This window comes from Camelina sativa, chromosome 7 (assembly GCF_030686135.1).
Source record: "Camelina sativa cultivar CO46 ecotype springtype chromosome 7, ASM3068613v1".
NCBI classification, from domain to species: Eukaryota; Viridiplantae; Streptophyta; class Magnoliopsida; order Brassicales; family Brassicaceae; genus Camelina; species Camelina sativa.
This window is the reverse complement of record NC_141886.1, coordinates 15,132,148-15,158,278: the sequence shown is the minus strand read 5'-3', so window position 1 is coordinate 15,158,278 and position 26,131 is coordinate 15,132,148. Positions and strand designations below refer to the sequence as shown.

At 36.4% G+C, this 26,131-nt stretch overlaps 1 protein-coding gene, 2 long non-coding RNA genes and 1 pseudogene across 5 annotated transcripts; 2 read left to right on the top strand and 2 right to left on the bottom strand.

Annotated features, from left to right (window-relative positions):
• The first annotated feature begins 455 nt into the window (after nucleotides 1-455).
• Nucleotides 456-2,796, top strand: LOC147941230 (uncharacterized). The gene is made up of 2 exons (XM_087458212.1): nucleotides 456-803; nucleotides 1,645-2,796. The coding sequence occupies exon 2, from the start codon at nucleotides 1,645-1,647 to the stop codon at nucleotides 2,686-2,688; it is 1,044 nt and encodes a 347-aa protein (XP_087314338.1). The 5' UTR covers nucleotides 456-803; the 3' UTR covers nucleotides 2,689-2,796.
• Nucleotides 2,797-12,190: 9,394 nt separating this feature from the next.
• Nucleotides 12,191-17,109, top strand: LOC104701020 (uncharacterized). 2 transcript variants are annotated; one of them, XR_015560938.1, is made up of 7 exons: nucleotides 12,191-12,285; nucleotides 12,808-12,862; nucleotides 12,960-13,103; nucleotides 13,296-15,399; nucleotides 15,513-15,678; nucleotides 15,742-16,224; nucleotides 16,307-17,109. It is a non-coding gene; the product is annotated as an uncharacterized LOC104701020 (long non-coding RNA). The 2 variants fall into 2 exon arrangements; XR_002032588.2 differs by lacking the exon at nucleotides 12,191-12,285 and having other exon boundaries at nucleotides 12,336-12,862; nucleotides 16,317-17,109.
• A 1,890-nt stretch (nucleotides 17,110-18,999) lies between these two features.
• On the bottom strand, nucleotides 19,000-20,477 carry LOC104701019 (uncharacterized). 2 transcript variants are annotated; one of them, XR_753686.3, is made up of 3 exons: nucleotides 20,279-20,477; nucleotides 19,868-20,076; nucleotides 19,000-19,789 (listed from the first exon to the last, which is right to left on the bottom strand). It is a non-coding gene; the product is annotated as an uncharacterized LOC104701019 (long non-coding RNA). The 2 variants fall into 2 exon arrangements; XR_002032587.2 differs by having other exon boundaries at nucleotides 20,290-20,477.
• A 2,529-nt stretch (nucleotides 20,478-23,006) lies between these two features.
• On the bottom strand, nucleotides 23,007-26,131 carry LOC147941229 (uncharacterized; annotated as a pseudogene).

Sequence of the window (26,131 nt, the reverse complement as noted above, 5' to 3'; positions counted from 1 at the left end):
AAAACGCATTGATACATTAATCTTATTAAACCTTTATAAGTAAGCAAGCACGTACGTTACGTATTTCTTTCACCTAGCAATTCTTGAAAGCTTTTTCCAAACACCATATATTCTCCGAGTCAGTTAAATCACATAATTAATAAATAATAATTTTATGCCAAATCATAATAATATATATTTGATATTTATACATAACCTAATTAACATATATATTATGTGTCAATAAAATTAATTAGATAATAAAATCAATAACATATAATTGTAATGGTAGCTGCTTAAAAGTAATAGTTTTTTTGTTTAAAACATTGGTAGTGGACTTTCATAACCGGCCCATTACTTATCCTATTGTGTATGGCCCATTAGCCATGTGTAAGGCCCATCGGCCATAACCTATTCGATTTAGGTTTAGGCTTTGCCTTCTACTATATAATGTACTTGTTCTATGAGTTAATGATAATAAGAAGAAGAGAAACACCAAAACATCTTTCTTACTTTTACAACACGTTATCATCACGAAGCTCTAAAACCAGCTGAGAAAAATCCTTACCCTAAAAACCGTCGACCACAAAGTTCTTGTTCATCCAAGTTCGGCGATCAGTTCCCATCGGTGTTCACGGCCAGTTCCAGTTCGAAGCTCTGTCCGTGACCAGTTCGTGATCAATCCTAGTTCGTGGTCCGGTTTCTGTTCGGGATCAAGCTTTGTTCTTATCATGTTTGAGGTTCGTGGTTCATGAATCAACTCAAGGTACAACCGAGGTCTTTAGCTCCCGGTTCAAATCCAGTCAACCTCGAAACGGTGGAAGGTAAATAAAATCAAACCTCCTTAGAACCCATAAATCGAACTTGATCCTTAAATCTATTGGAACTCTTAAGTTTTCAAAGCTCCTTAGAACCCACAAACGAGTTCTTAAGTTTTCAAAATCCTAAACCCTATAACTTGAAAACTTTAAAAATTGGTTGTTATAGGTTGTTTAGATTGGTTGCAATTAAACTGTTTATGCTATGATTAAAATCCTATTATGATTGTTTAATTGTTTGAGAATTGGTTGCATGAATCCTTAGATCTAAACCCTAAAATCCGAATTGCTTAAGATTAAAAGTTTAGGGTTGTTTGATTTTGTTTGTTGCATAAGAACCCTAGAACTAAACTATTAAATTCGAAAATCATAGAAGAAAATTTAAACTGATTGTTCTAAGGATTAAAACCGATTAAGATTATTTGTTTAATCAAACTCTAAAAAACTAAAATTTTAAAATCAGAAATTATTATGTGTTTACATGAAAATAAATTTGGATAACTTCTAAATTAATTATAATCATTATCTTAAAGGTTTAAGAAATATTTTCCTAAAACTTTGTCCTAATCCTAATTTAAGAAAAGGAAAATTTAAGGAAAATGAAATTTTGGTAAAAGGAAAACTTTGCATACTAGAATATAATCTATCTAGGATTGTTGTCTTTGCATGCATACTAAACCACGAAATTTTGAGTGCAATATTGTGGCATGGATCGGTCTCATATACCGCATGACCCTAAGTGATTGGCATGGTTCGGTCTCATATACCGCATGACCTAATATTGATTGCATGGTTCGGTCTCATATACCACATGCTAATGATCGGTTGTATATTCTGCATTATGCAGATGGCTAAGCTGAACAACCTCTCATATGCTTCCCTTAATGCTTTTGGAGATAATTACTTGCAATGGGCATTGGATACTAAGATCCATCTGAAATCAAAGGATTTATGCGAATGCATTGAGGATGAGGTTGAATGTGCAGAAAAGGATAAGTACAAGGCAATAATGCATATACGCCACCACCTTGCTGAGAGTCTCAAGAACCAGTACCTCACTGTTGAAGATCCTCTTGACCTTTGGACAGAGCTGAAAGGCAGATATGGACACCAAAAGACGGTGCTCCTACCAAAGGCTCAATTTGATTGGAAAAACCTAAGAATTCAGGACTACAAATCCGTGGATGAGTATAACTCAGAGCTATTTAAGATAGTCTCAATCCTAAGGTTATGTGGTACAGAGGTTACTGAGAAGGATCTGCTAGAGAAGACATTCTCTACCTTTCACTCCAATAACATACTGCTTCAACAACAGTATCGTGAAAAGGGGTTTAATACATATGCAGACCTTATCTCTTGTTTGCTGCTAGCTGAGCAGAGCAATGAGTTATTGATGATGAATAGTGCATTGAGACCTCCTGGTACTGCTCCATTACCAGAAGCTCACAAGGTGGACATGGCAAAGAAAAACCCTCAAGAGCCAAAAGAGCCGGAAGAGACTAAGGAGTCTAACTATGTCCATAGGGACAAGTATGGCTGTGGCCGTAGAGGAGGTGGACGTGGTGGTCCTGGTCGTGGGACCTATCAGGGACATAATTTTGGTGGTCAAGGCTGTGGTAACCGATCAGGCTTCGGCCGTGGTCGGGGTAGAGGCCGCGGGCAATTTAAACCGCAACATAAGACCAAGTCCACTTGTCATAGATGTGGTATGGAGAACCATTGGATAAAGACTAGCAGAACCTTTAAGCACCTTGTTGATCTCTATCAAGAGAGTTTAAAGAAAAATCCAGAAGCTAATTTGGTTCATCTCGATGGTGAAGGTGATTTCGACCATGAGAAGGATGACCTATTGGAATATGAAACCTCCGATTGTTTAGGAGAGGATAATTAAACTCAAATGTTGTTTTGATTTAATTTTGTGGTTTATGTTTTGCATTTGATTGGATTATTGTTTTGGATAATTATTTTGGTTAAAATTAAAATTATTTATTTCCTTCAATATATTACTTTAAAAGTTTAAAAATATAAATTCTTGTCTATATTAGAAATGGCTGAGGACAAGAACATACTTGTGGTGGATAGTGGATCCAGCCACACAATTTTGAAGGATAAGAGATATTTTATTAATCTCATTATGAAAAGTGCCAATGTTAGTACAATTGCGGGTATGGCAAGCCTAATTGAAGGCTACGGCCAGGCTAATATTTTGCTACCTAATGGCACACATCTTGAAATAAGTGATGCTTTGTTTTCACCCAGCTCAAAGAGAAGTTTATTGAGTTTTAAGGACATTCGTTTGAATGGTTTCCATGTTGAGACAAAGGGTGAAGGAAACAAAGAGTTTCTATATATTACAGAAATCACCCAAGGACATAAAAAGGTCCTAGAGGCTATACCTGCACTAGCCACTGGTCTTTACCATGCTAAGATTGATATGATAAAGGCTAACTTGGAAATGAATAAGATGTTCAATGAACAATTCACTTTATGGCATGACCGGCTTGGCCATCCGAGTTCGAACATGATGCGTAAGCTTATAATGAATTCAAATGGGCACACTCTTAAAGAGAGGAAAGTTATCCCTAAACATCTCACGTGTGTAGCATGTGCACAAGGGAAACTTATTATATGGCCATCACCAGCCAAAGTAAATAAAGAGACTTTAAACTTTTTGGAAAGGATCCAAGGAAATATATGTGGAACAATACACCCACCTTGTGGGACGTTTAGATATTTTATGGTCATGATAGATGCATCGACCAGATGGTCGCATGTTTGATTATTGTCAACTAGAAAACTTGTGTTTGCTAGATTGTTGGCCCAGATTATACGTCTGCGAGCCCACTTTCCAGATTTTCCACTTAAGACTATACGTCTAGACAATGCTGGTGAAGTTACATCCCAAGCATTTAATGATTATTGTATGTCCATGGGGTAAGTGTAGAACATCATGTGGCACATGTCCATACACAAAACGGATTAGCTGAATCCTTCATTAAACGTATTCAATTGATTGCTCGGCCATTGCTTATGAGGTCGCAGCTTCCTGTGTCGGCTTGGGGACACGCAGTATTACATGCAGCAAAACTGATACGCATCAGGCCATCTAGTGAACATAAGTATTCACCATCCCAACTATTAACGGGTCATGAGCCAGACATATCCCATCTCAAAACATTCGGGTGTGCCGTTCATGTACCAATTGCTCCACCACAAAGAACTAAGATGGGACCTCAGAGGAGGATGGGAATATATGTTGGATATGATTCTCCCACCATTATTAAGTATCTTGAGCCAACTACGGGTGATCTATTTAAGGCTAGATACGCGGATTGTCACTTTGTTGAATCCGAATTTCCTATGTTGGGTGGAGAGAATAACAAGCTGGTTAAGGAAATATCATGGAATCAAACATCCTTAAATTAGCAGGATCCTCACACTCTAGCTTGTGATGCAGAGGTCAAGAAAATTATACATTTGCAAAAGCTAGCTATTCAATTGCCAGATTCCTTTGCTGACCCAAAGAGAGTAACAAAATTGTACATACCAGCATGTAATGCACCAGTACGTATTGATGTTCAGAAGGAACACAATAATCAAGTTGCTACAGAGTCTAAGGCCCGTTTAAAACGTGGTAGACCATTAGGTTCCAAAGATAAGAACCCTCGGAAATCTAAGAAAGGTGCAAATCAAACCGAGGTTAAGGAAATTATAGACATGGCCGTGGCAAATCCTAAGGTACCAAATGAGGTTTGGGACGCTGAACCTCAAGGTCCTGAAGGTATTGATAATAATGAGATCTCAATCAATTATATCATGTCTGGAATAAAATGGAACCGTAAAGATGTCGACATTAATGAAGTATTTGCGTATAAGATAGCACTTGAGATTAATGAGGATCATGAACCCACGTCTATATTAGAGTGCACTCAAAGTAAAGATTGGTTAAAATGGAAAGAAGCCATTGACGTGGAGTTAAACTCTTTAAAGAATAGGAATGTGTTTGGTCCGATCTTATGGACACCATTTGATATAAAGCCAGTTGGACATAAGTGGGTCTTTGTAAGAAAGAGAAATGAGAATAATGAAATCGTGAGATATAAGGTACGGCTTGTAGCACAAGGATTCTCTCAAAGACCCAGAATAGATTATAAGGAGACATACTCCCCTGTGATGGATGCAACGACTTTTAGATATTTGCTAAGTCTGGCTATAAGAGAAAAACTGGATTTGCGGTTAATGGATGTTGTAACCGCATATTTATATGGTCCACTGGAAAATGAGATTTATATGAGATTACCATAGGGTATTGAGCTCAAGGATAAGAGCGGTTCTCGAGAACAATACTACATAAGGCTAGACAAATCCCTTTATGGACTGAAACAGAGTGGACGAATGTGGTACAATAGACTAAGTTAGTACCTAGCCAAAGAGGGCTATAAGAATGATCCCATCAGTCCATGTATTTTTATAAAGAAGTTTGCAAACAAAGGGTTTGTAATCATAGCAGTGTATATGGATGATTTAAACATCCTTGAAACCTCTGGTGAAATCGTCCAAACAGTCGAATATTTAAAGAAAGAATTCGAGATGAAAGACCTAAGCAAGACTAAATTCTGTTTGGGATTGCAACTTGAGTACATAGATGATGGAATCCTTGTGCATCAAATGGCATATACTGAAAAGGTACTCAAGAGATTTAATATGGACCAAGCTCACCCATTGACTAGCCCAATGGTTGTAAGGAGCATTGATGTGAATAAAGATCCATTCGGTCCAAAGAAGGACGATGAAGAAGTTCTCGGTCCTGAAGTGCCATATATCAGTGCAATAGGAGCGTTAATGTTCTTGGCTAGCCACACTAGACCAGACATTTGTTTTGCCGTGAACCTCCTAGCAAGATTTAGTTCTTGTCCGACCCAAAGGCACTGGAACGGTATTAAACATGTATTGCGTTACCTACAAGGGACGACAGATTTGTGTTTATTTTATACTAACCATAACAAAGAAGGTTTAGTTAGTTTTGTTGATGCAGGTTATATGTCCGATCCACATAATGCTAGGTCTCAAACTGGCTATGTATTTACGCACAGTGGTACAGCAATTTCTTGGCGTTCTATGAAGCAGACTATTGCGGCCACATCATCTAACCATGCAGAGATTTTAGCAATGCATCAATCTAGTCAAGAGTGCGTATGGTTGAGGTCGATGACTCAACATATCAGGACAGACTGCGGTATGGTCGATGACAAGGAACCAACCGTGATTTATGAAGACAATACGGCTTGCATCGTACAGCTCAAGAAAGGCTACATTAAGGGAGATCGGACGAAGCATATATTACCCAAGTTCTTCTTCACACACGAATTACAGAAGGCCGGAAAAGTTCAAGTGGTACAAGTTCAATCTTGCGACAACTAAGCCGATCTCTTCACCAAATCTTTACCGGCATCAACATTCAAGAAGCTCACGCATCATATTGGAATGCGGAGGCTTAAGGACTTTCAGTGATGCTTAGAACAGGGGAAGTAATGTGTGCTGTACTCTTTTTCCTTCACCATGGTTTTGTCCCAATGGGTTTTCCTGGTAAGGTTTTAATGAGGCAGCACCCCCAAGCGTATTGTACTGATCCCTTAGCATCAGCACGGTTATGTCATCCAAGGGGGAGTGTTGTAAAACAATTGGAGTGGACTTCCATAACCGCCTCATTAATTATCCTATTGTGTAATGCCCATCGACTATGTGTAGGGTCCATCGGACATAATCTATTCGGTTTAGGTTTAGGCTTTGCTTTCTACTATATAATGTATTTGTTCTATGCGTTAATGATAATAAAATGATAATAAGAAGAAGAGAAACACCAAAACCTCTTTCTTATTTTTACAACATTTTTTAATTTTTTTGAATATACTTTTATCTGAATTCAATCGTTCGTCATGGACCTCATGGTCGTGGCATCATATCCGATCCACGTTATACTTATTAAACTATAAAAAGCAACTAGAGAAACCTTAATTAAACATCATTAAAAAAAACAAAAATAACATATTAACTAGTATCTATCTTAATCGATGCGCAAGTTGTGGCATACGAGAACATCGCCCTTCTTATAATATGCATGTTAAATATTGTATGGCGATATATCTCATACGATCTTTTTAGTTAGTCGCAACCAGATTTTGGTTCATTCATTTCTATAAATGGAATTACTTTCATTGATGTCGTTGTATTGTTTTTATTATTTATATTAGATTTTAACCTGCGGTATACCACGTATATATAATTTTTATTATTATTTATATTTTATATTTTGTTTGTTTGTTAAATATGGATATTTTTCAAATAGAAGAATAACTAAATTTCCGATCGTTTGTACGGCTGAATGTTTATATTAAGTTTTAACCCGCAATATACTTCATGACCATTTGTTTGTTATATTTAGTTTGTTTTGTTTAGTGTTTGAGATTCTATTTTGATTTTAATTATTATAACAAAAGATAAGGGATCTAAATATATAGTAAGTCATTTATACGCTATGATTAAGTCACATTTTTCCTAATGATTTAATTATTTTACACAATCTTAGTTAAATCAACTTAATTTTTATATGTTAAATATTCTAATATTAATAGTGTTGACAAATAATAAAATGAGGATTTAACCTGTGTTAGCACAAACTTAATAATAATTCCAACATCTCCCCTTATAACCCATCTACTATATAACCATATTATATAGTATTTTCAAATTTTTTAATTTTAAATATTCGTAATATTTTAAAATTTTATTAAGTTTATAGATATTAATTATAATATTTAAATAAATGTGGATCAAAGTTCTTTTTACATTAAAAATCAAAACTTACAGGTTTTGGAAAACAAAATAGAAATCAAATTGTTGTTTTCTTGGTATGCAAAGGATTCAGAGATAGAACATCTTCAATACACAATAGAAATTGTGGTTAAATATATCATAGTTTCGGTTTCCATATTGATTATGATGTATATTTTTTTAGTTGGAATGGTATGTAAAACATTTAAGAAACAAAAATCTAAAGTAATGTTATTTTTGGAAATTTTTTTGGGATTAACTTTGTAAATAAGTACAAATAAAATGGTAGAACCCAAAATGTACTTCAAAAATTTATATATAGATGTGAATCGAAGTTCTTTTTACATTAAAAATCAAAGCTTACAGGTTTTGGAAAACAAATTAGGAATCAAATTGTTGTCTTCAATACACAATAGAAATTGTGGTTAAATATATCATAGTTTCGGTTTCCATATTGATTATGATGTATATTTTTTTTTTTTGGAACGGTATGTAAAACATTTAGGAATCAAAATCTGAAGTAATATTATTTTTGGAATTTTTTTTGGGATTAACTTTGTGAATAAGTACAAATAAAATGGTAGAATCAAAAATGTACTTCAATAATGTATATATAGATGGTTACATGCATCTATTAAAAACATTTTTTTAATTAAAAATAAGTTTATTTTTCAAATTGATGATCGTTGATAATATAGACTCGAGACCGTCCATGGTTGCATTATTCTTCAGATATATAGGAGTATCATTTCGACAAATATAACACATCTAAATAATCGGGGCTTTCTAAGGTTGTCATTATACATTTATTAAAGACTTTATTACCTGGCTGTGATAATTGTGGAAGAAACATGTTTTAAGAGAGAGTATTCACCGAGCTCACGCAAGCTAACACAAATAAGGGGTTGTAATCTTCCAACAACACTGATGAAATGTATAACGAATTCATTAAAAAGCTACCAACAAAATTTGGGTACGTAGGACAGATATGGCCGGTGACAAGAAACATTTAATGTAAACCAAAGTCGGTTTATATCAAAGAACACATGATGACATGAATAACGTTAATGGTAACATTTTACTAATCCAGTAAGAGATATACAGTATTTTTTTTGATTGGTAATCCTTAATTACCACAGTGTTACATATTTTATTGCTTCAGTAATTACAGATCACAATAACAGTAATTAAGAGTTAGCAGTCCTGGAATTGATATTTTCAGTTCTTTTTGCATCAACTCTTTTTTACGGTTATTTAATATTTACCGTTTTGTATCACCAATTCAATTTACTACTTTTTATATTGTGACTTATTAATATAACGGTGAGGTGAAAGTAGAAAAAAAGACGATACAAAAACCTTTACACCAGCATACGTAAGTGTAATAAATAAATAAAAGTTTTGGATCTTAAGATAAGATCCAAAGTGATACATTTATGGTAATGACCTTGACAAGTTGCAACAAAACGGAGTATCAAAAGTCATGAATTGGTGATTGGTGTAATATGCACCAAACGTTAATTTATTTTTCCTTACCTGTAAACTTAACCCATAGACTTTTTCAAACTTAATTATGGAAGATGAGATACACACAACATAACACATGTTGAGATTATTTTGGGGCTGCCGGCTGCTACCAAGTTGATTAATAGAAACAAACGTTCACGTTACACACTTTTACTTTTTATACATGAGAATTGAGAAATATATATATATATATATATATATTTCTTTTATAAAAAGGTTGTATGCATAAGATTTTCTTCTTAAGACTATTTTTTTTATGTTTCGTGGGCATTTCGTGGGTATCTCTTATTTTCTTTGACCGTCCAAAACTCTTTTTTGCGATGGTTTTGCAGGTTGTTGCTCTCTTTTTTTATTGCCGGACTTACAGTCTCCTTTGTATTTTCCTTTGGGATATCAATTTAATATTATTTATATACATATTAATTTAATATTATATATAGTTTATCTTATATATAATGTTTAGTTTTATTTTAGTAACTAGTAAGTGACTGTATCTGTTTTAATTTATATAGAATATTTAGTAAATTATCCGATTTTTTTTTTTTGGTGTGCACCATTAATATCCGTTTTAATTATTACTATCTACATGGTCGTGGTAGATAGGAGACTTGTAATAATAAGATAAGAGCGTTATGTGGATATATATCCTTTGTCTGAGTAGTCAGGGTTTTACAAAGTTTTACACTAAGTCAGTAAGCCTTGATTTGCTTTTCAGAGATTCATAGTTTTGGTTTTAGATTATTAATGCAAAACTTATTTAATATTATAGAGTATTGTTACTAAAACCGTTTGTAATGGTTTTGTGTGTTGCGATACTCGATCTGTATATCAGATACTCTACGTGGAGAATCATCTATCGTGAATTTGCACATTAGGAGGGAAAATATATTGTAGAATTATTGTTTATGTAAACTGTTATCATATAATCGCGCGCATATGTTAGTTTTACATAGAGTTTATCATTACAGTAAATATTACTATATATTTAATAATAAATAACATATGATAAAATAAATAAATAAGAGAGTTAACAAAAGAATAATAAAATAACATTCCTGTAACCATCTCCATCAATGCATCTTATAAATTTACTAATAATAAAACAGAATAAATATAATGCAAACAACTTAATTTTACTAAGCATGGATCCTTATAATAGATGTTTTAGACCATCATTAGTGGAGCAACCTTCTTAAGTTACTCTCATATTAATTAATTATATAATTAATACTAAAATAATTAAAGCAACTCTAAGAGAACTTAAGCAAAATCACCCCTCTAGTAGAGAACTCTAAAGAAGGTTGTTCAAACATTTAAATAATATTTTTTTTTTTTTTGTTTATTAATTATCAAACTTTAATTATCCAAAATTATTTATATTACATTAAAAAAAAAAAGCAAAAGCTTGATTAATCAAAAACAGGCTTGATTAATCAAAAACATGCTTCAACAAGAACACAACATAGAAAAAAAAAAAAAAGATGAAATGTTTCAAAGTGGACATGTCGTAAAACAAAAGCAATGTGATTTCAATAAAAAATAGCTTCACTTCAACGATTGTAAAGCAGAAGAGGTAGTGACAAGACTAGACAAAGTCCAACGAGAAGTGCATTGTTGTAAGTGGTTGGCTTGTTCTGCATTGGGTTCTCTCGTGATCAACAAGACTAGACAAAAGACCAACAAAATTTGAAGGAACAACAAAACCAAGCAGTTGAGAAACAGAGAGATTATAAGAGAAAGTAATCAATTTACTAAGTAGGCTTCCTACTAAACCACATACAAAGACTTAGAGGCACCAAGCAGAAACATACTCTCATAATGCAGCAGAAATATCAAAATTAAAAGATTTGCATTTAACCCTAAATTCTACACAAGATCATAGAACAGATCCATGCAAACAGAAATCAATCAGACAAAACCAAGCCTAACACAAGCTTCATCGATAATCAAAACAAAGATAGAAATTTTCATACCTATCCACTGAGCCCATTGTGCAATCAACTGAGAAAAGATTAACGTCCAGTGAACTTGCTGTCTCTTCCGTTCTTCTTCCCAAAAATCCTCCATAGTACGCTTCTAAGAGACACACAACAGATAATAATACAAAAAAGGGTTCCTCTTCTCATCTCTGTTCAAAAACAAACACACACTGAAACACTAACCTCATTGTACCCATCTCTACTATTTCCTAACAAAGGTTCGCTACTTCCTAACAAAGGTTCACTTAAAGTTTCAGATTCAGTTGCATCATAACGTTCACAACCAAATTCTAACCAAATAAACCAGTCACAACCAAATTCAAACCAAAATACGAATCAATTGATTGAATCAAGCAGCAATTACTAAGAATCGATTACCTGATTGTTTCTTCTCTTTTGGAGTACCACTGCGTTGGAGGATCTCGAGCTCAACGAGACCTAGAGACATGAGACCCAAAGTGAGACCAGACATAATTCTGGCGTAAGTGATCCACTCCAACGATCCGAACGGGATGGCTTCGCTTCCCACGGTGTTAGATTGCGAGATTCTGGCCAACATCCTCGCCGCAACCACCGTCGACCTAACACCAACAACCCTCGAGTTTCATATGAATCGGCGATTGCGGCGAATAGAGGAAAGAAGAAAGACTTACGAGCACTGAGAGCATCGGCCATGGAAAACGAGGTGAATCGATTGATTTTTCTGGTTTCAAGATGAATCGGCTTCCATCGCCTTTTGGATTGAGAGAAGAGAGAGGATCGGGAAAGAGAGAGAGAAGAAAAGGGAAAAAAAAAAAAAAAATTATATTTACCCATAACTCGCGTTGCTTACTGCGTTGCTTAATTCCTTCCCCATAGAATCGCTTCTCTTATTAATGAACTGAAAAATGGATTTTTAATTAGACTTTTGGGCCCCAATTATAAGAGTATCGATGAGAGAAACTCTAGGTAACGATGCTCTTATAATTATTTAGAAACTTGTGTGTGTCAACTTTTGATTGGTTGAAAAAAAAAAGAATTTGTGTTTTAAAAAAATTTGTTTTGTTATTCTCGCTCGTCTCTTTCCATTGAGAGGTTAAATAATCAAAAAAACTGGATAAAGATCTCTTTGATTTCACTTCTAGATCGACATGAATTAGGGTTTTATGGATGTAAGAAGAAATTGGTGTTCTACGAATTGGAATTGATGCTAGCGAAATTAGGTTTCTATGATGATAGCTGTTTGGAAATTTGAAATTAATCTCTTTGTTTGAATACTTTGTTTGATGATAAAAAACCTTGTTTTTGGTTTAGAATAAGAATCTGATTTTTTTGTAAGTGTTTGATGAACGTTAATATATGTGTGTGATGATGTGAAATCAATACTTAATTGTGGTCTCCTCCGTTCTTGTGTATATCATTTACCAGGTTTCAGGTTTATTGCTACTACTAGTGAGCGTTCGTTTAGCAATTATGCAGCTCAAGTTGATCAAACCAAAGACAATCTTGTTTCTAACATGTTGATTGATTATTTTGGTTCTCACCTGTTGTCAAAGTCTGAGATTGTTAGGTTGGATGGTCTTTTTGTTTTCGCTGGGGTTATGAAATCGACTGATACTGCTATTAAGCTTGGATACAATCCTGTGAAAGTATGTTAATATAATCCCTCCCTCATTTTTTCCATTTGATTGCAGCAGAACAATACTTGATGCTTGAAAGTGTTTTTTGTATCGTTCTTGGTCTTGACAGGTAAGGTACAATTTTCTCAAAATGTTTGGCCTTTTTTGAGATTAGTCAAATTTTCCTTGAGCGTTTTCATGATTGGTTTTAGTTGTTATGGTAACAGGTCAAGGCATTTCCAAATATAAAACATATGCAAGATCACCCTACTGAAACAACTAAGAACTTTACGATTGATGGGCATTGCGGTTCTGTTTCTTTCCTTTGTTTTTGGTTGTGTTTGAGACTTAAAATTCACAATGGGTTTCAGGTATAGAAATGTTATAAGCTCTGAGCAAGAACATCTGCAAATAAATTGTGTGATTCATCTGTCATATGATTATTAAAATTGCTTCAGTTCGAACAATAATGTATGAAACAAAACAACAAGATTCCTAGTATATGTATCACATACATCTCATTTGCTATCTCCTATTGATGATTTTCTACATGATGTGAATAGGCTCAATTCTCCCAAGTGAGGCCAGTTGCAATGCCGCCATCTGTTGGTCACCATATACGTAGCTACTTGTCCATAAACTAATGGTGAATAAATGCAGATCTTTCAATACACAATAGAAATTGTGGATCCTGAGTTAGGGTTGTGGCTTGCTACAAACTCCATGATCGCCGGTTGGATTCATACCTCCATCAATCCGTCAATCCGCTCTACTGTTTCTTTTGTCTGTGACACATCCCAACTTTGGGAGTCTTTGTCGACGTTTCTCCGTAGGAAACAGTGTGCGTAAGACTCTTTTAAAGGATGGGATTGCTGCTTGTACTCAACATGGACAACCGGTTCTTGCTTACTATGAACGTCTAACTAAAGTTTGGGAAGAACTACAGAACAACAAGACTAGTCGTATATCTATATGTGTGGCTGCCACGGACATCTGGAAAGAATGTGAGGATGACCATGTGTACAAGTTTCTTCTCAGCCTTGATGACTGTTTCAGCTCCATTCGTTCTTTTATTATTGATGTAGAACCACTACCGAATCCCTACCAAGTCTACTCCCGTGTGATTCGTGAGGAACAGAACCTCAATGCATCTAGCTCTCAGGATCTTGTGAAGAAAGATGCAGTTGGTTTTTCGATGCAATTAAGTGTACCACCTCTTGTTACACTTCCAAATGCATCACGTTCTTGCGACCGATCTACTCTACTATGTACTCACTTCAATTGTCCAGGTCATGAAGTCACCGAATGTTTTTGGTTCATGGATATTCTGATTGGTGGTTAGAGCAAAATTGCCAAGACAACCAACCTTCTTTACGTGGGCGTGGCTCTTACCGTGGTGGAAGTACCAATCGTGACAACTAACCCTTCTTACACTAGTTGATGATTTTTCACGTTCAGTGTGGACATATTTCATGGCCGCTAAAACTGAGGTCTCGCAAGTAATACGCAATTTATGTGCAATGTTGGCACGTTAGTTTGGTACACAAGTAAAAGTCATTAGAAGTGACAATGGAACTGAGTTTATGTGTCTCACTTCATACTTCCAAGAACCTAGTGTTCTACACAAAACCTCGTGTGTTGATAATCCACAGCAAAACGGTCGTGTTGAACGCAAACATTGACACATGTTAAATGTTGCTCATGCAATTATATTCTAATGGAGTCTTCTTGTCAAGTTTTGGGGGGAAAGTATCCTCACTGCTACCCATCTCATTAACCGAACACCTTCCCCTATCTTTCAGGGCTAATCTCCATATGAGGTTCTCTTTAGGAAAAGACCTTCATTTAACATGCTTCGGATCTTTGGCTGCCTATGTTATGCTCTTATTCGTCCTCGTAACAGCGATTAGTTTACTTCTCGTAGTCGCAGATGTGTCTTTCTCGGCTATCCTCATGGTAAGAAAGCCTGGCGTGTTTGTGATCTTGAAACTGGAAAGAGTTTTGCCAGCCGGGATGTTCGATTCCTTGAAGAGGTCTTTCCTTACTCAACTCTTGTTGCACCCACTCCCTCTGGTTCATTTACTGCTCTTGTGCTCAAGAATGATGATTGGTTCTTACCCATCCCATCTCCGGTTCCCTCTACTACTCTGCCTGCTACTCCATCATCTCCATCTCCAGCTCGTACGTCTATTTCCTATGTTATTGTTGTTGAAACTTCTGGATCGATCGATCCGAGCAGTGGATGAGCTGATCCCTCTACGTATGTACCCAGTACTACTAGTCCTGCGACGTCGCGATCGATTGATCTCCACCCGCGATTGACCGATCCCTATGTGTCTGATTCTATCACTTTACTTCCACAGATAACCAGATCGATTGATCCCTCTGCCGACTCGATCGTTCCTACTACGACGACGGAAACTAGTACTCGATCGACTTGTCCTTCCTCTAAATTGGTCGATCGGGCACTACTACTACACGATTATGGCTCTTCTTTGTCTCCAAGCTTGCTTGAGTTGTTGGGCAAAAGATATCGCGAAAAGAAGAAATTTGTCCTCCTAAAGGATTTCATCACGAGTTGTGCCGATAAAAAGAAGCCTGCTACTCATTCTGTACACTCTCCCCACATTTCTTCTCCTACTTCAACATCCTCATATTCGGTTTCTGGTAAAATTCTATATCCTATCTCTAATTACTTGACTGACGTTGACTTTTCTGCCAATCATATTGCTTTTATGGCTGTTATTCTTATTAAAGAATGGTGCGATGCTATGTCCAAGGAAATTGACGCACTAGAGGCCAACCATACATGGGATATCACAGATCTGCCTCATGGGAAGAATTCAATCAATAGAAAATGGTTTTACAAACTGAAGTTTAATTCTGATGGAACTCTTGAGCGACACAAAGCCCGTTTGGTCGCTTTGGGCAATCACCAGAAATAAGGTACTGATTTCAAAGAATTGTTTGCTCCGGTTGCAAAGATGGTAACCATTAGATCTATGTTAGTTGTTTTTGCTGCAAAGGACTGTGAGGTGCAGCAAATGGATGTTCACAATGTTTTTCTTCATGACAATCTCGAGGAAGAAGTGTATATGAATTTGCCACCCGGTTTTAAATGTTCTGATCCTACCAAGGTTTGTTGTCTACGCAAGTATTTATACGGTCTCAAAAAAGCTCCACGTTGCTGGTTTGCTAAGTTGTCTACTGCTCTTCGTTAGTTTGGTTTTATTCAGAGTTATGCTGATTATTCTCTCTTCACTATCAAGCATGGTGACTCGATCATTCATGTACTAGTTTATGTTGATTACTTCATTGTTGCTGTAAAATTATCTTCTTGCCATTGCTAAGTTTAAAGAACAAATTCATACTTTTTTCACATGAAAGATCTCGGTAACCTCAAGTATTTTCTTGGTCTTGATGTTTTGCGAGGTCCGGATGGATTCTGTCTTTCTCAACGTAAGTATGCATTGGATATTCTTGAAGAACCAGGTATGCTTGGTTGTAAGCTTTCCTTTGTTCCTATTGAGCTTAATCACAAACTCGCCTTCGACAATGGTCCCGCGTTTGACAGTCCTGAGCAGGGCCTTCGACAATGGTCCCGCGTTTGACAGTCCTGAGCAGTATCATTGTATGATTGGACGTTTAATCTACCTTACAATCACCCGTCTTGATCTTTGTTATGCCGTTCACATTCTTTCCCAATTTATGAAGCAGCCAATTGTGGCTCATTGGGAGGTTGTGCTTCGTCTTGTCATTTATCTCAAAGGATCGCTAGTTCAAGGAATCTTACTTGGCGTTCTCTCTAACTTGGCGTTCTCTCTCGGCTTATGTCACTTATTTGGGCTATTCTCCTATCTCCTAAAAAACCAAGAAGCAAAAGACTGTCTCAAGTTCTTCCACGCTGAGTATCGGGCGATGGCGCACGCTCTTAAGGAAATCCAGTGGTTAAAAGCTCTTCTCATCTAGGTGTTGGTCACACCGCTCCTGTTACTCTTCGTTGCGATAACCAGACGGCAATCCATATTGCGGCCAATCCTGTCTTCCATGAGCATACGAAACACATCGAATCGGATTGTCATCAAGTTCGTGATGCTGTTCTTGCTAAACTTATTACTACGGAGCACATTTCTACTAAAGAACAGGTTGTTGATCTACTTACTAAAGCTCTTCCAACACCAACATTTGAATAACTTTTGTCCATGTTGGGCGTTATTGATTACGTACCATCAACGTGAGGGGAGTAATAGCCTAGAAAATATGTAAATATTCTATAAAGTCTATATTATTATTAGGATTTAGTCTTATCATGTATAGGCAACCTTGTGTGTATAAATACTTCTCTTCTCTTATTGGAATATACAGACATTATATCTATTTAACAATATGTCAAATTAAATTCTAAATACTAAATAATAGTAAATATAATCTCAATAAATTAATACTTGATCAAATAATATCTTGATAAATTAATATATTTCTTTAGTTATAAATTTTTAAATATAATTAATATATCAATAATTAATAAATTATCAAATTAATAAAATATTATAGTCCTAACAGTATTAGTGTATAGTAGTTTACTCATCACCCATATAAGTTGTGAAATACGGTTCAGCCGGCCTAGTCTTACCTTTTGAATATATGTAAACAAAGGTGGACCAATTCTGAAAACTTTTGTGTTTTTTTTCTTTTTCTAACAGCCAATTCTGAATTATTTTATCACAAAAGACATATATAGGAACGTCGTCTAAATTAGCGTCCCATCGTTTTGGAGATCTAATTCTATTGCGTACAAAGTTTTTGGATTATGGGATAAAGTCATGAAACGCATTGGAGTTGTTTAATCACCTAAAAGAAAGACGTGAAAGGTTTTGATTTTTTTTAAATTTTTTTTTATCGGGCAATTGACTTCTGATTATGTTAGTTTTTATTGTGTGTGGCGATTTTTCATTCTGACTTGTGAAAGTGACTGATAACTACAATATATTAATTAATTAATTATATATATATATATATTATATAGTATGTGAGTTTTGATTTAATAAAACATTTATATTGTATATTGTGTGGTTATTACGTGTTAGTTGTGGTTTTTTTTAATAATACATATTACAAAGTAGAAAGTAAAAATTTGTGATTTTTCATTGCATAATTAATCACTAGAAGTACTCGAACTGGGTTTGTGCCAATGAGCCATATTTCCATATATAGGGTTTGAATGGTAATCGTGGATTTATTAGTGCGGGACAAACACTTTGATAGTGCGGTACAGTTCAACTACGGTACGTGCAGGATAAATGTGTTTGCAGGACAAGTACGGTTACTCCAAAATAAGCAGTACTAAATAATGTTTGATTAGTAAAATTTGCAGTACGGATTTCATATTACTTTATTAATACTTAGTAAAATTATAAATTTTTATTTATTTGTATTAATACATAAAAATTTTAATTTCTAAATTTTTTTGTATAAAGTAGGTACTGTTGATGGCAAAAAAAAAAAGTAGGTACTGTTTTAATATTAAAAAAAGCTGTATTAGGTGGTTTCCATAAAAACGTTGGGTAAAAGAGGGTACATGTTCAAAAGACGGTCCAACAAATAATCTGTTGGACAAATACGCAATTTTTTTTTTTTTTCAAAAACGCAAATTTGTTTAAAAATTGTTGATTGGGGGATGCTGTGCGGTTTTGAACAAAAACAACTCAAATCCGCTTTCTTTTATTATCATTCACTACCATAATTTAACATTATCTATAAAGTCCGACGATGAGAGAGAATAGAGATGAAGCTATATATTTTCTTGCCATAAAATCATATTAAAATAGCTAAAATAAATATGAAATTGTACGGATGGCTGTATATTAATTAATCCTAACTAAGAGGTTCTTCTGAATTAGAATCCCAACTAAGAGCCAGTCTAATTGGAGTATATAATTTTGAGATTCCTATATTTTTTAACAATATATTATGTACTTTAAAAAAAAAAACTTTTAAAAGGTTAATTAAAATTATCCCCTCCAATGGTAGAACTCTAATTGGGGTTCTTATTTTTGAAAAAAAAATATTTTAAGTAGAATATAATTAGTATAAATGTTTAAACATTTTATATTTTATAAAAATGTGAAATTATTACATTTTATAAATTTTTAAACATGCAAAACATAAAAGCATATTAAAAATAGAAGTATAAATTATAAATAGAAAAAAAAAAAAATTGTTACCTTGGTTGTAATATTGAGTTATGCCAAATTTTTGCCAAATCAGTGTGTAACTTATTCAATTTCCATATATTATCATAAGTTGAAGCTTATACAAGGAACAACTAGCATTCACAATCACAACAAAATAGCTTTGATCCAAATTTACAGCAACAAACCAGTTTTTCACGTTAGACCAAAGCTGCAACTGCTTCAAGTCTCAAACCTGAACCCTTCTTTTAGCCAAAAAAAAAAAAAAAAAGCACACCTCTTTTTTGATTGTTCGCAACAGCAAAAAGATCAATTCTTGAAAAAGAAGAAATCATCAAAAGGGTTTCTCTCCAGAGAGATATGAAGGAGAAACCCATTCCACTTGATTCTTGTTTCTGTTAAAGATTCCACTGAGATTCGGCTATAGCACTTTCTTTGGTACAACTGAAGTTTTTGTCTTCTCCAGTTTTTTATGGACAGGTTTCTCTTTCGGAGCTTTGTAATGTTGTAGCGGTGATGGTTCAGTGGCCAGATGTGCAGTCTCCGCTTCCTTCCACTAACTCTTGCAAAGACTTCTTTTCTTCCACAAGTTAGCTTCATTCAACTCCAAACTCACACCATTAACGGAATCCATATCAGATACTTTCGTAGTCTCCATTTGCTTCTGCAGCTCATCGATCTCGTTGTATGTCTCTGTCAACTGCACTTCAAGCTTTTTTTGCAAATTCAGGGTCAAAACGAGTGAATTCTTGGCAGATTCTTCCATGCCAGTGATCTCAGATAGTTTCAGCACTCTTAAGCTGTTCCTTCAACTTATTCAACTCTTTCTGAGCCAAGTGAAGCTCTGTTTGCTTCACCAAAACTTTCTGCAAACCACAGACACAATTCAGATTAAAAAAAAAACCTCTTAAACACAAATTGCTAATGAATCAAATTAAAATTACCTCAGCAGACTAAGGATTCGGTTTCGGAATAACCGGTGGTTTCTCTTTCTCAGCTGAGAAAGCAGATTCACCAAAAAGGTTAACCGCATCTTTAACAGATTGAAAAGGAGCACTCGTGTCAATCTCTCCAACCTCCACAACGGGAGAATATCTGAAGAAACCATTCTGCATTTTCTTTCTTTATAGACTATAAAATCAAGGTTCACTACCTGATACAGAGAGAGAGACACACACAGAGACAGAGTTCAAAAACCATTTGGTTTCCAATTAGTAATGATTAGCTCTGCAATAGAGAAACCTATAAATGGAATGCATTCGATCGACAACAAGAGGAAACAGATTGTAAACCTATACTAAGAGGAAATACAAATTGAAAATAAACCTATACTAAGAAACAAAATCGAGACTCACAAGACCTGTACCCGCTTGATTTTGTAGATTAAGGGAGGGTGGAAGCCGAGATCCACAACTCTAAACTAATTTGATAATCGATTCAATTTGGTTGATTTAGAGTAAGGTATAACTGATTAGTCGATTGAAGAAGAAGAAGAAGAAGAGAGAGTCTTTCGGGAGAGGAAGAGGAAGAAAAATAAATCAATCGACGGCTCTTATACGCAAATTGAGCTTATTAAATATTTATAGGTTTGGGCAAAATAACCGAACACGAAAACCTGACTCGAACTCGTATTCAAAATTTTAAAATACCCGAATGGGTCTAGCATCTCTTAAAAACGGGTACTCGAATCCGATCGGGTATTATCTGAAACCTGAACAGATATCCGAACTAACCCAAACATAGATAAACATTACCCTTAAGCATTTATTGGGTGCAACCATTTTGCCACTTTAATATCTTTGGTTAATATTATAACCTCAAATATTTATATTACTATGCAATTGTCCCTAAAATTTATAACATGGGTTTGCCCCTTGTTGTTGATACCGGTTCTACTTCTTTTTTTGAAATTTTTAGATATGAGAGATTAAAATTATTTTATATAGACTTAATTACAATTTTTATTTTACACTCATGAACTCTAGATACTAAATTATTGTTTCTACATATTAAAAGCTACAAAGAAGAAAAAAGACAAAACAAGTAGAATATTTTTAACAATAAACGTGTCTGCCATAACTTTTCTTCACTCTTAATATTAGAATTAGAGAGATTTGAATTTGGATTTGTTTAGAATTCGGATTGAATTAGAGTATTTTGTTAAGCTTAATATGTAAATAATCAGAATCGAACCCAAATCAGAAGTATATTTCGGGTATTGGGTTCCGAATATGATGGGTGTTTATCCGAAATCTGATCTGAATACTAGAAATACCCAAAGGGGAACAAATGGGTCTAGGACCCCTTTACCGAAATGATGAGGGGCGGAAGCTATAACTAGAGAGAGGGGGCGGTGTTTTAACGGATAAGACGAAGGCTGAGCAAAGGTGGAGGGTTGCTCTGTTTTGGTGTGAGGAAAACAGAGTATCAAGAGAGAAGACGAAGGTGATGATAAAACGTGGGGAAGAAAAGAGATAGAGTTGGGATCTCTTACAGGAATCGATCTCAACAAGGGTTTGTACAAGTCCTCCTTGCAAGGCTCTTAGACAAGCTCTTTTTGGTAGTTAAAACTACATTTTTTTGGGGTTTTTTTCTTTTATCAATATCAAAAGCAAGTTGTCCTACAATGGAGTCCACGATCTCTATATATAGAGATGTAGATTAACACAAACGAAACCTAAAAGCAAAGAGAATATTATTCTCTCATAAAGAAATAGAAAACTAACATAAAGCCTAATTGGAAAATAAGTAAACACCAAAGCCGACACCACCGTAACTTGTTGGGCAAGAAACTCAACACCGAAGCCTAACAAGAGTGTAAAATATGCTGCATCAGGTCCCACCGGGTAGGGGAAGATTCGACCACGAATCTGGAGGCTCATTATCACCGTGAAATGGAGAAAGATGTTTGACATTAAAAACGTCTGACGTCCGCATGTCCGATGGAAGCTTCACCTTATAGGCATTAGCATTAATACGTTGTAACACTTCAACAGGTCCGATCTTTCTAGACTTCAGCTTGTTATACTCCCGTGCTGGAAAACGATCCTTAGTGAGAACAATCCAAACTAAATCACCTGGCTGAAACTCCAATGCTCGACGCATAACATCCGCAGCCGTCTTATACTTCAACAACGCATGTTCCAAATTGTCTTTAGCTTTAAGGTGAACATCCTGCAATTCATCAACAAAATCAACAGCTTGGCCATGTAGACGAGAGCGATCTGGCAATGTTGTTAAATCCAATGGGCAACGAGGAACAATTCCATAAACCACACGAAATGGTGAATACCCAAGACTTCTATTTAACGCATGATTGTGAGCAAACTCAGCTTGACACAACTTGGCATCCCAACTTTTGATATTATCACCCACTAAACAACGTAAAAGATCTCCAAGGGCTCGATTAGTCACTTCGGTTTGACCGTCAGACTGAGGATGGTAAGCAGTGCTCATGTTTAAACTTGTTCGGAGTAGTTTCCACAAAGAGCGCCAAAAATGACTCAAGAAACGAGTATCACGATCAGAAAAATGGACAAAGGCAACCCGTGAAGGCGATAGATTTCCCGAAAGAACAAAGTCGCCACACTAGGTGCATTAGTCGTCTTCTTGCAAGGAATAAAATGAGCCATTTTAGAAAAACGATCCACCACCACAAATATAGAATCGTTACCTCGTTGTGTTCGCGGGAGCCCCAAAACAAAATCCATACTAATATCAGTCCAAGGCTGTGTTGGAATTGGCAATGGAAGATATAACCCAACATTAGACGATTTCCCTTTTCCTTGTTGACATACACGACAACGTTCTACAAAACGTTCCACATCCCAACGTAAAAAAGGCCAAAAGTAAGAGGCTGACACCAAATGCAACATACGATCCCGTCCAACATGTCCCTCATTGTGTAAGTCTTGAATAATTTGAAGCCGTAAACTACAAACAGGAACACAAAGGCGCAAACCTTTGAAGAGGAACCCATCATGAACTACGTAGTCAGCGTGTAGCCCCTGTTCTGCCGTGAGAAAAACCTTAGAAAAATGGATATGTGGAATACAATTCCGCAAACGAAGCAAATCCCGGAACTCAAGTGTGAACAGTCATGAGAAGGGAGTGTCGTCGGCTCAATGCGTCTGCGACACGATTCGTCGGCCCGAATTGATGTCGAATCGAAAATGTAAATTGTTGGAGGAAAGCAATCCACGAAGCATGACGAGACGACACCTTTGCTTGACTATCTATGTGGCGCAAGGCATCATGGTCAGTGAGGAGGACAAAGTCACGGTGGACTAAGTAATGACGCCAATGCTTGACAGCTTGCACAATGGCATAAAACTCAACATCATAAGTACTATAGCGAACACGAGCTCCAGATAACTTCCCACTATAATAAGCGATGGGTTTCCCTTGTTGGCTTAAAACTGCACCAATGCCTACTTTAGATGCGTCACAATGAAGTTCAAAAGTCAATAAAAAATCCGGAAGAACCAAAATCGGAGCAGAGGTGAGTTTAGTCTTGATCAGCTGGAATGCTTCGGTTGCTGCGGGAGTCCATTCAAACTTGACTTTCCTCATACAATCAGTAATGGGAGCCATGATCGTACTGAAATTATGCACAAAACGTCGATAAAAAGATACTAACCCGTGAAAGCTACGCACCTCCATCATAGTGCGTGGAATAGGCCAGGAGCGGACAGCCTCCACTTTAGCTGGATCAACTGCTAACCCATGATTAGAGACCACATATCCCAAAAATAAGACCTCCGAAGTTCCAAACTCACACTTATGTTTGGCAGCAAATAATTTCTCCTTGCGTAATACTTGAAGAACCTCACGAAGATGAACCAGATGATCAGCAACAGAAGAGCTAACAATGAGAATGTCGTCAAAGTAGACAACCACGAACTTGCCAATAAAAGGTCGAAGAGCCTGATTCATAACACGCATAAAGGTGCTTGGAGCGTTACACACCCCAAATGGCATCACAAGCCACTCAAAAAGGCCTTCACATGTTTTAAATGCCGTCTTCCATTCATCTCCCGGCTGAATACGAATTTGATGATACCCACTCTTCAAATCAATTTTGGTAAAAATCGAAGCTTTCCCAATTTGATCCAACAAATCATCCAAGCGTGGAATAGGAAACCGATACCGTATAGTTCCTCATGTTCTACTATCAACACATATTCGCCATGTTCCGTCTTTCTTTGGAATAAGTAAGGCGAGAACAGCACACGGACTAAGGCTCTCTCATATATGACCTTTAGTGAGGAGGTCTTCCACTTGTCTTCGTAGTTCCTCATGTTCTTGGGGACTCATTCTGTAATGAGGTCTATTAGACAGCGTTGCCCCTGGAACAAGATCAATACGGTGCTGAATATCCCGTAAAGGTGGCAGTCAAGTGGGAAGTTCACACGGAAAGACGTCAACAAACTCATCCAACAACGACTCAAAAATTGGAGAATGCGAAGAAGGCAACAATGCCAATGATGGGTTGGTAACAAACAAAGCCCATGCGATGCCTTCGGTGCGAAATTCTTCCTCAAAAGTAGCCAGAGAACAAAGTGAGGACTGTCCGTGCTTGTTAGAAGTAGAAGACGTCTTACTTGAACTAGAGCAAGAGGGACCAGGTAGCGATGGAGTCGGTGGAGTGAGTAACGGTTCACGAGATGGAAGCAATAGAATCTTGTGGCCCTCCCAGATGAAGGCATATGTGTTATTAACACCATCATGCGTGATTTTGCGGTCGTATTCCCATGGTCTCCCAAGAATCAAGTGGCTAACATCAATGGGAGCAACATCAAAGTAAAAGCGATCCTTATATAAATGACCAATCGAGAACGGGAGCAGTGCTCTTTGTGTTACTCGCATGTAAACTCCATCTCGCATCCATTACAAAGAGTACGGTGTTGGGTGAACCTCTACAGGCAGACCAAGCTTGGTAACCGCATATTCAGAAATAATATTACGACAACAACCGAAATCAATGATTGAGGTGCAAATACGATCTTTAATCGTACATGTAGAACGGAAAATATTCGTTCGTAGCAAATGCTCCTCACGCTGTTGTGGTGTAAGACAAACATGGCGAGAAACCAATGCCATGCCATGATCACCATGCGTTCGTTGAACAAGAGTTTTGGACTCCACGTCGTCTCCGTCCGAAGAGATATAGTCTTCTTCGTTATGAGCATCAACATCCGCTATGAGTCCACGTTTCTTCTGGTTGGGACAAGCAGTTTGACAATGACCTCTTTCACCACAAGCATAGCACCATAACGCATTCAATCTCGGTGGAGGACGCTTTGAGGTTGGATTGTCATTAAACGTTTTGCCATCTGAAATAGCTCCAACGGAGTCAGTTTTGTCATGAGGAGAGGTGCTTATGGATGCTGGTGTTGAGTCCACAAAACGGCTTCGTGACGATGTCGAGACCCAAGAAGACGAACAATGCTGCTGTTCAAAAGACGCGGCATGCCGATGTGCTTCAGCAACTGTAGTAGGGTCGAACTGAGCCATGGCATTCTGGATTTGAGGACGTAGCCCACCAATAAACCTTGAGACAAGTTGGGTTGGAGTGTTGTATATGTCGTTTCTTGTCAATAATAAGTAGAACTCCTCTGCATAATCATCAACTGACTTGGAACCTTGTTTCAAATTTTGCAACCTCGTATACATGGTGCGTTCATAATTATGTGGAAGAAACATCGCACGCAGCTTCTTTTTAAGTTTATCCCATGTGCGAATTGGCTCCTTTCCCGAACGTATACGAGTGGCTTTAAGCTGTTGCCACCAAGAGGCTGCGTGATCACGAAACTTTGTTGCAACGAGAGGCACTCTGCGATTTGAACTCTAAGATTTCTTCAACAGCAACAATCCAATCTAACAAAGAGTCACCATGAAGGTCACCATGAAATTCTGGAATGTCAATGCGAAAACTACCTTCCCAACGTGTGTCCTGGATTCGTTGGTCTTGACAGCGGTAATGAACTAGGTCACCTTGGTGATGGTCGATGTTGACCAAAACATTACGAGCATCGTTGTCACCGGCTTGTTGTTGGATTGGTCGTGGATTTGCATTACGAGCATCGTGTAAGCGTAGTATAATATGAGGTTCTAATTGTAATTAAGTTATCCTAGGGTTTTACCTGTATACTATATATATGTTGTAAACACTGAACATAATAATCATTCAAGTATATTTCCCACAT

Coding starts and splice junctions, on each gene's coding strand:
- LOC147941230 (XM_087458212.1), top strand. CDS start 1,645: ATGGCTAAGCTGAACAACCTCTCATATGCTTCCCTTAATGCTTTTGGA.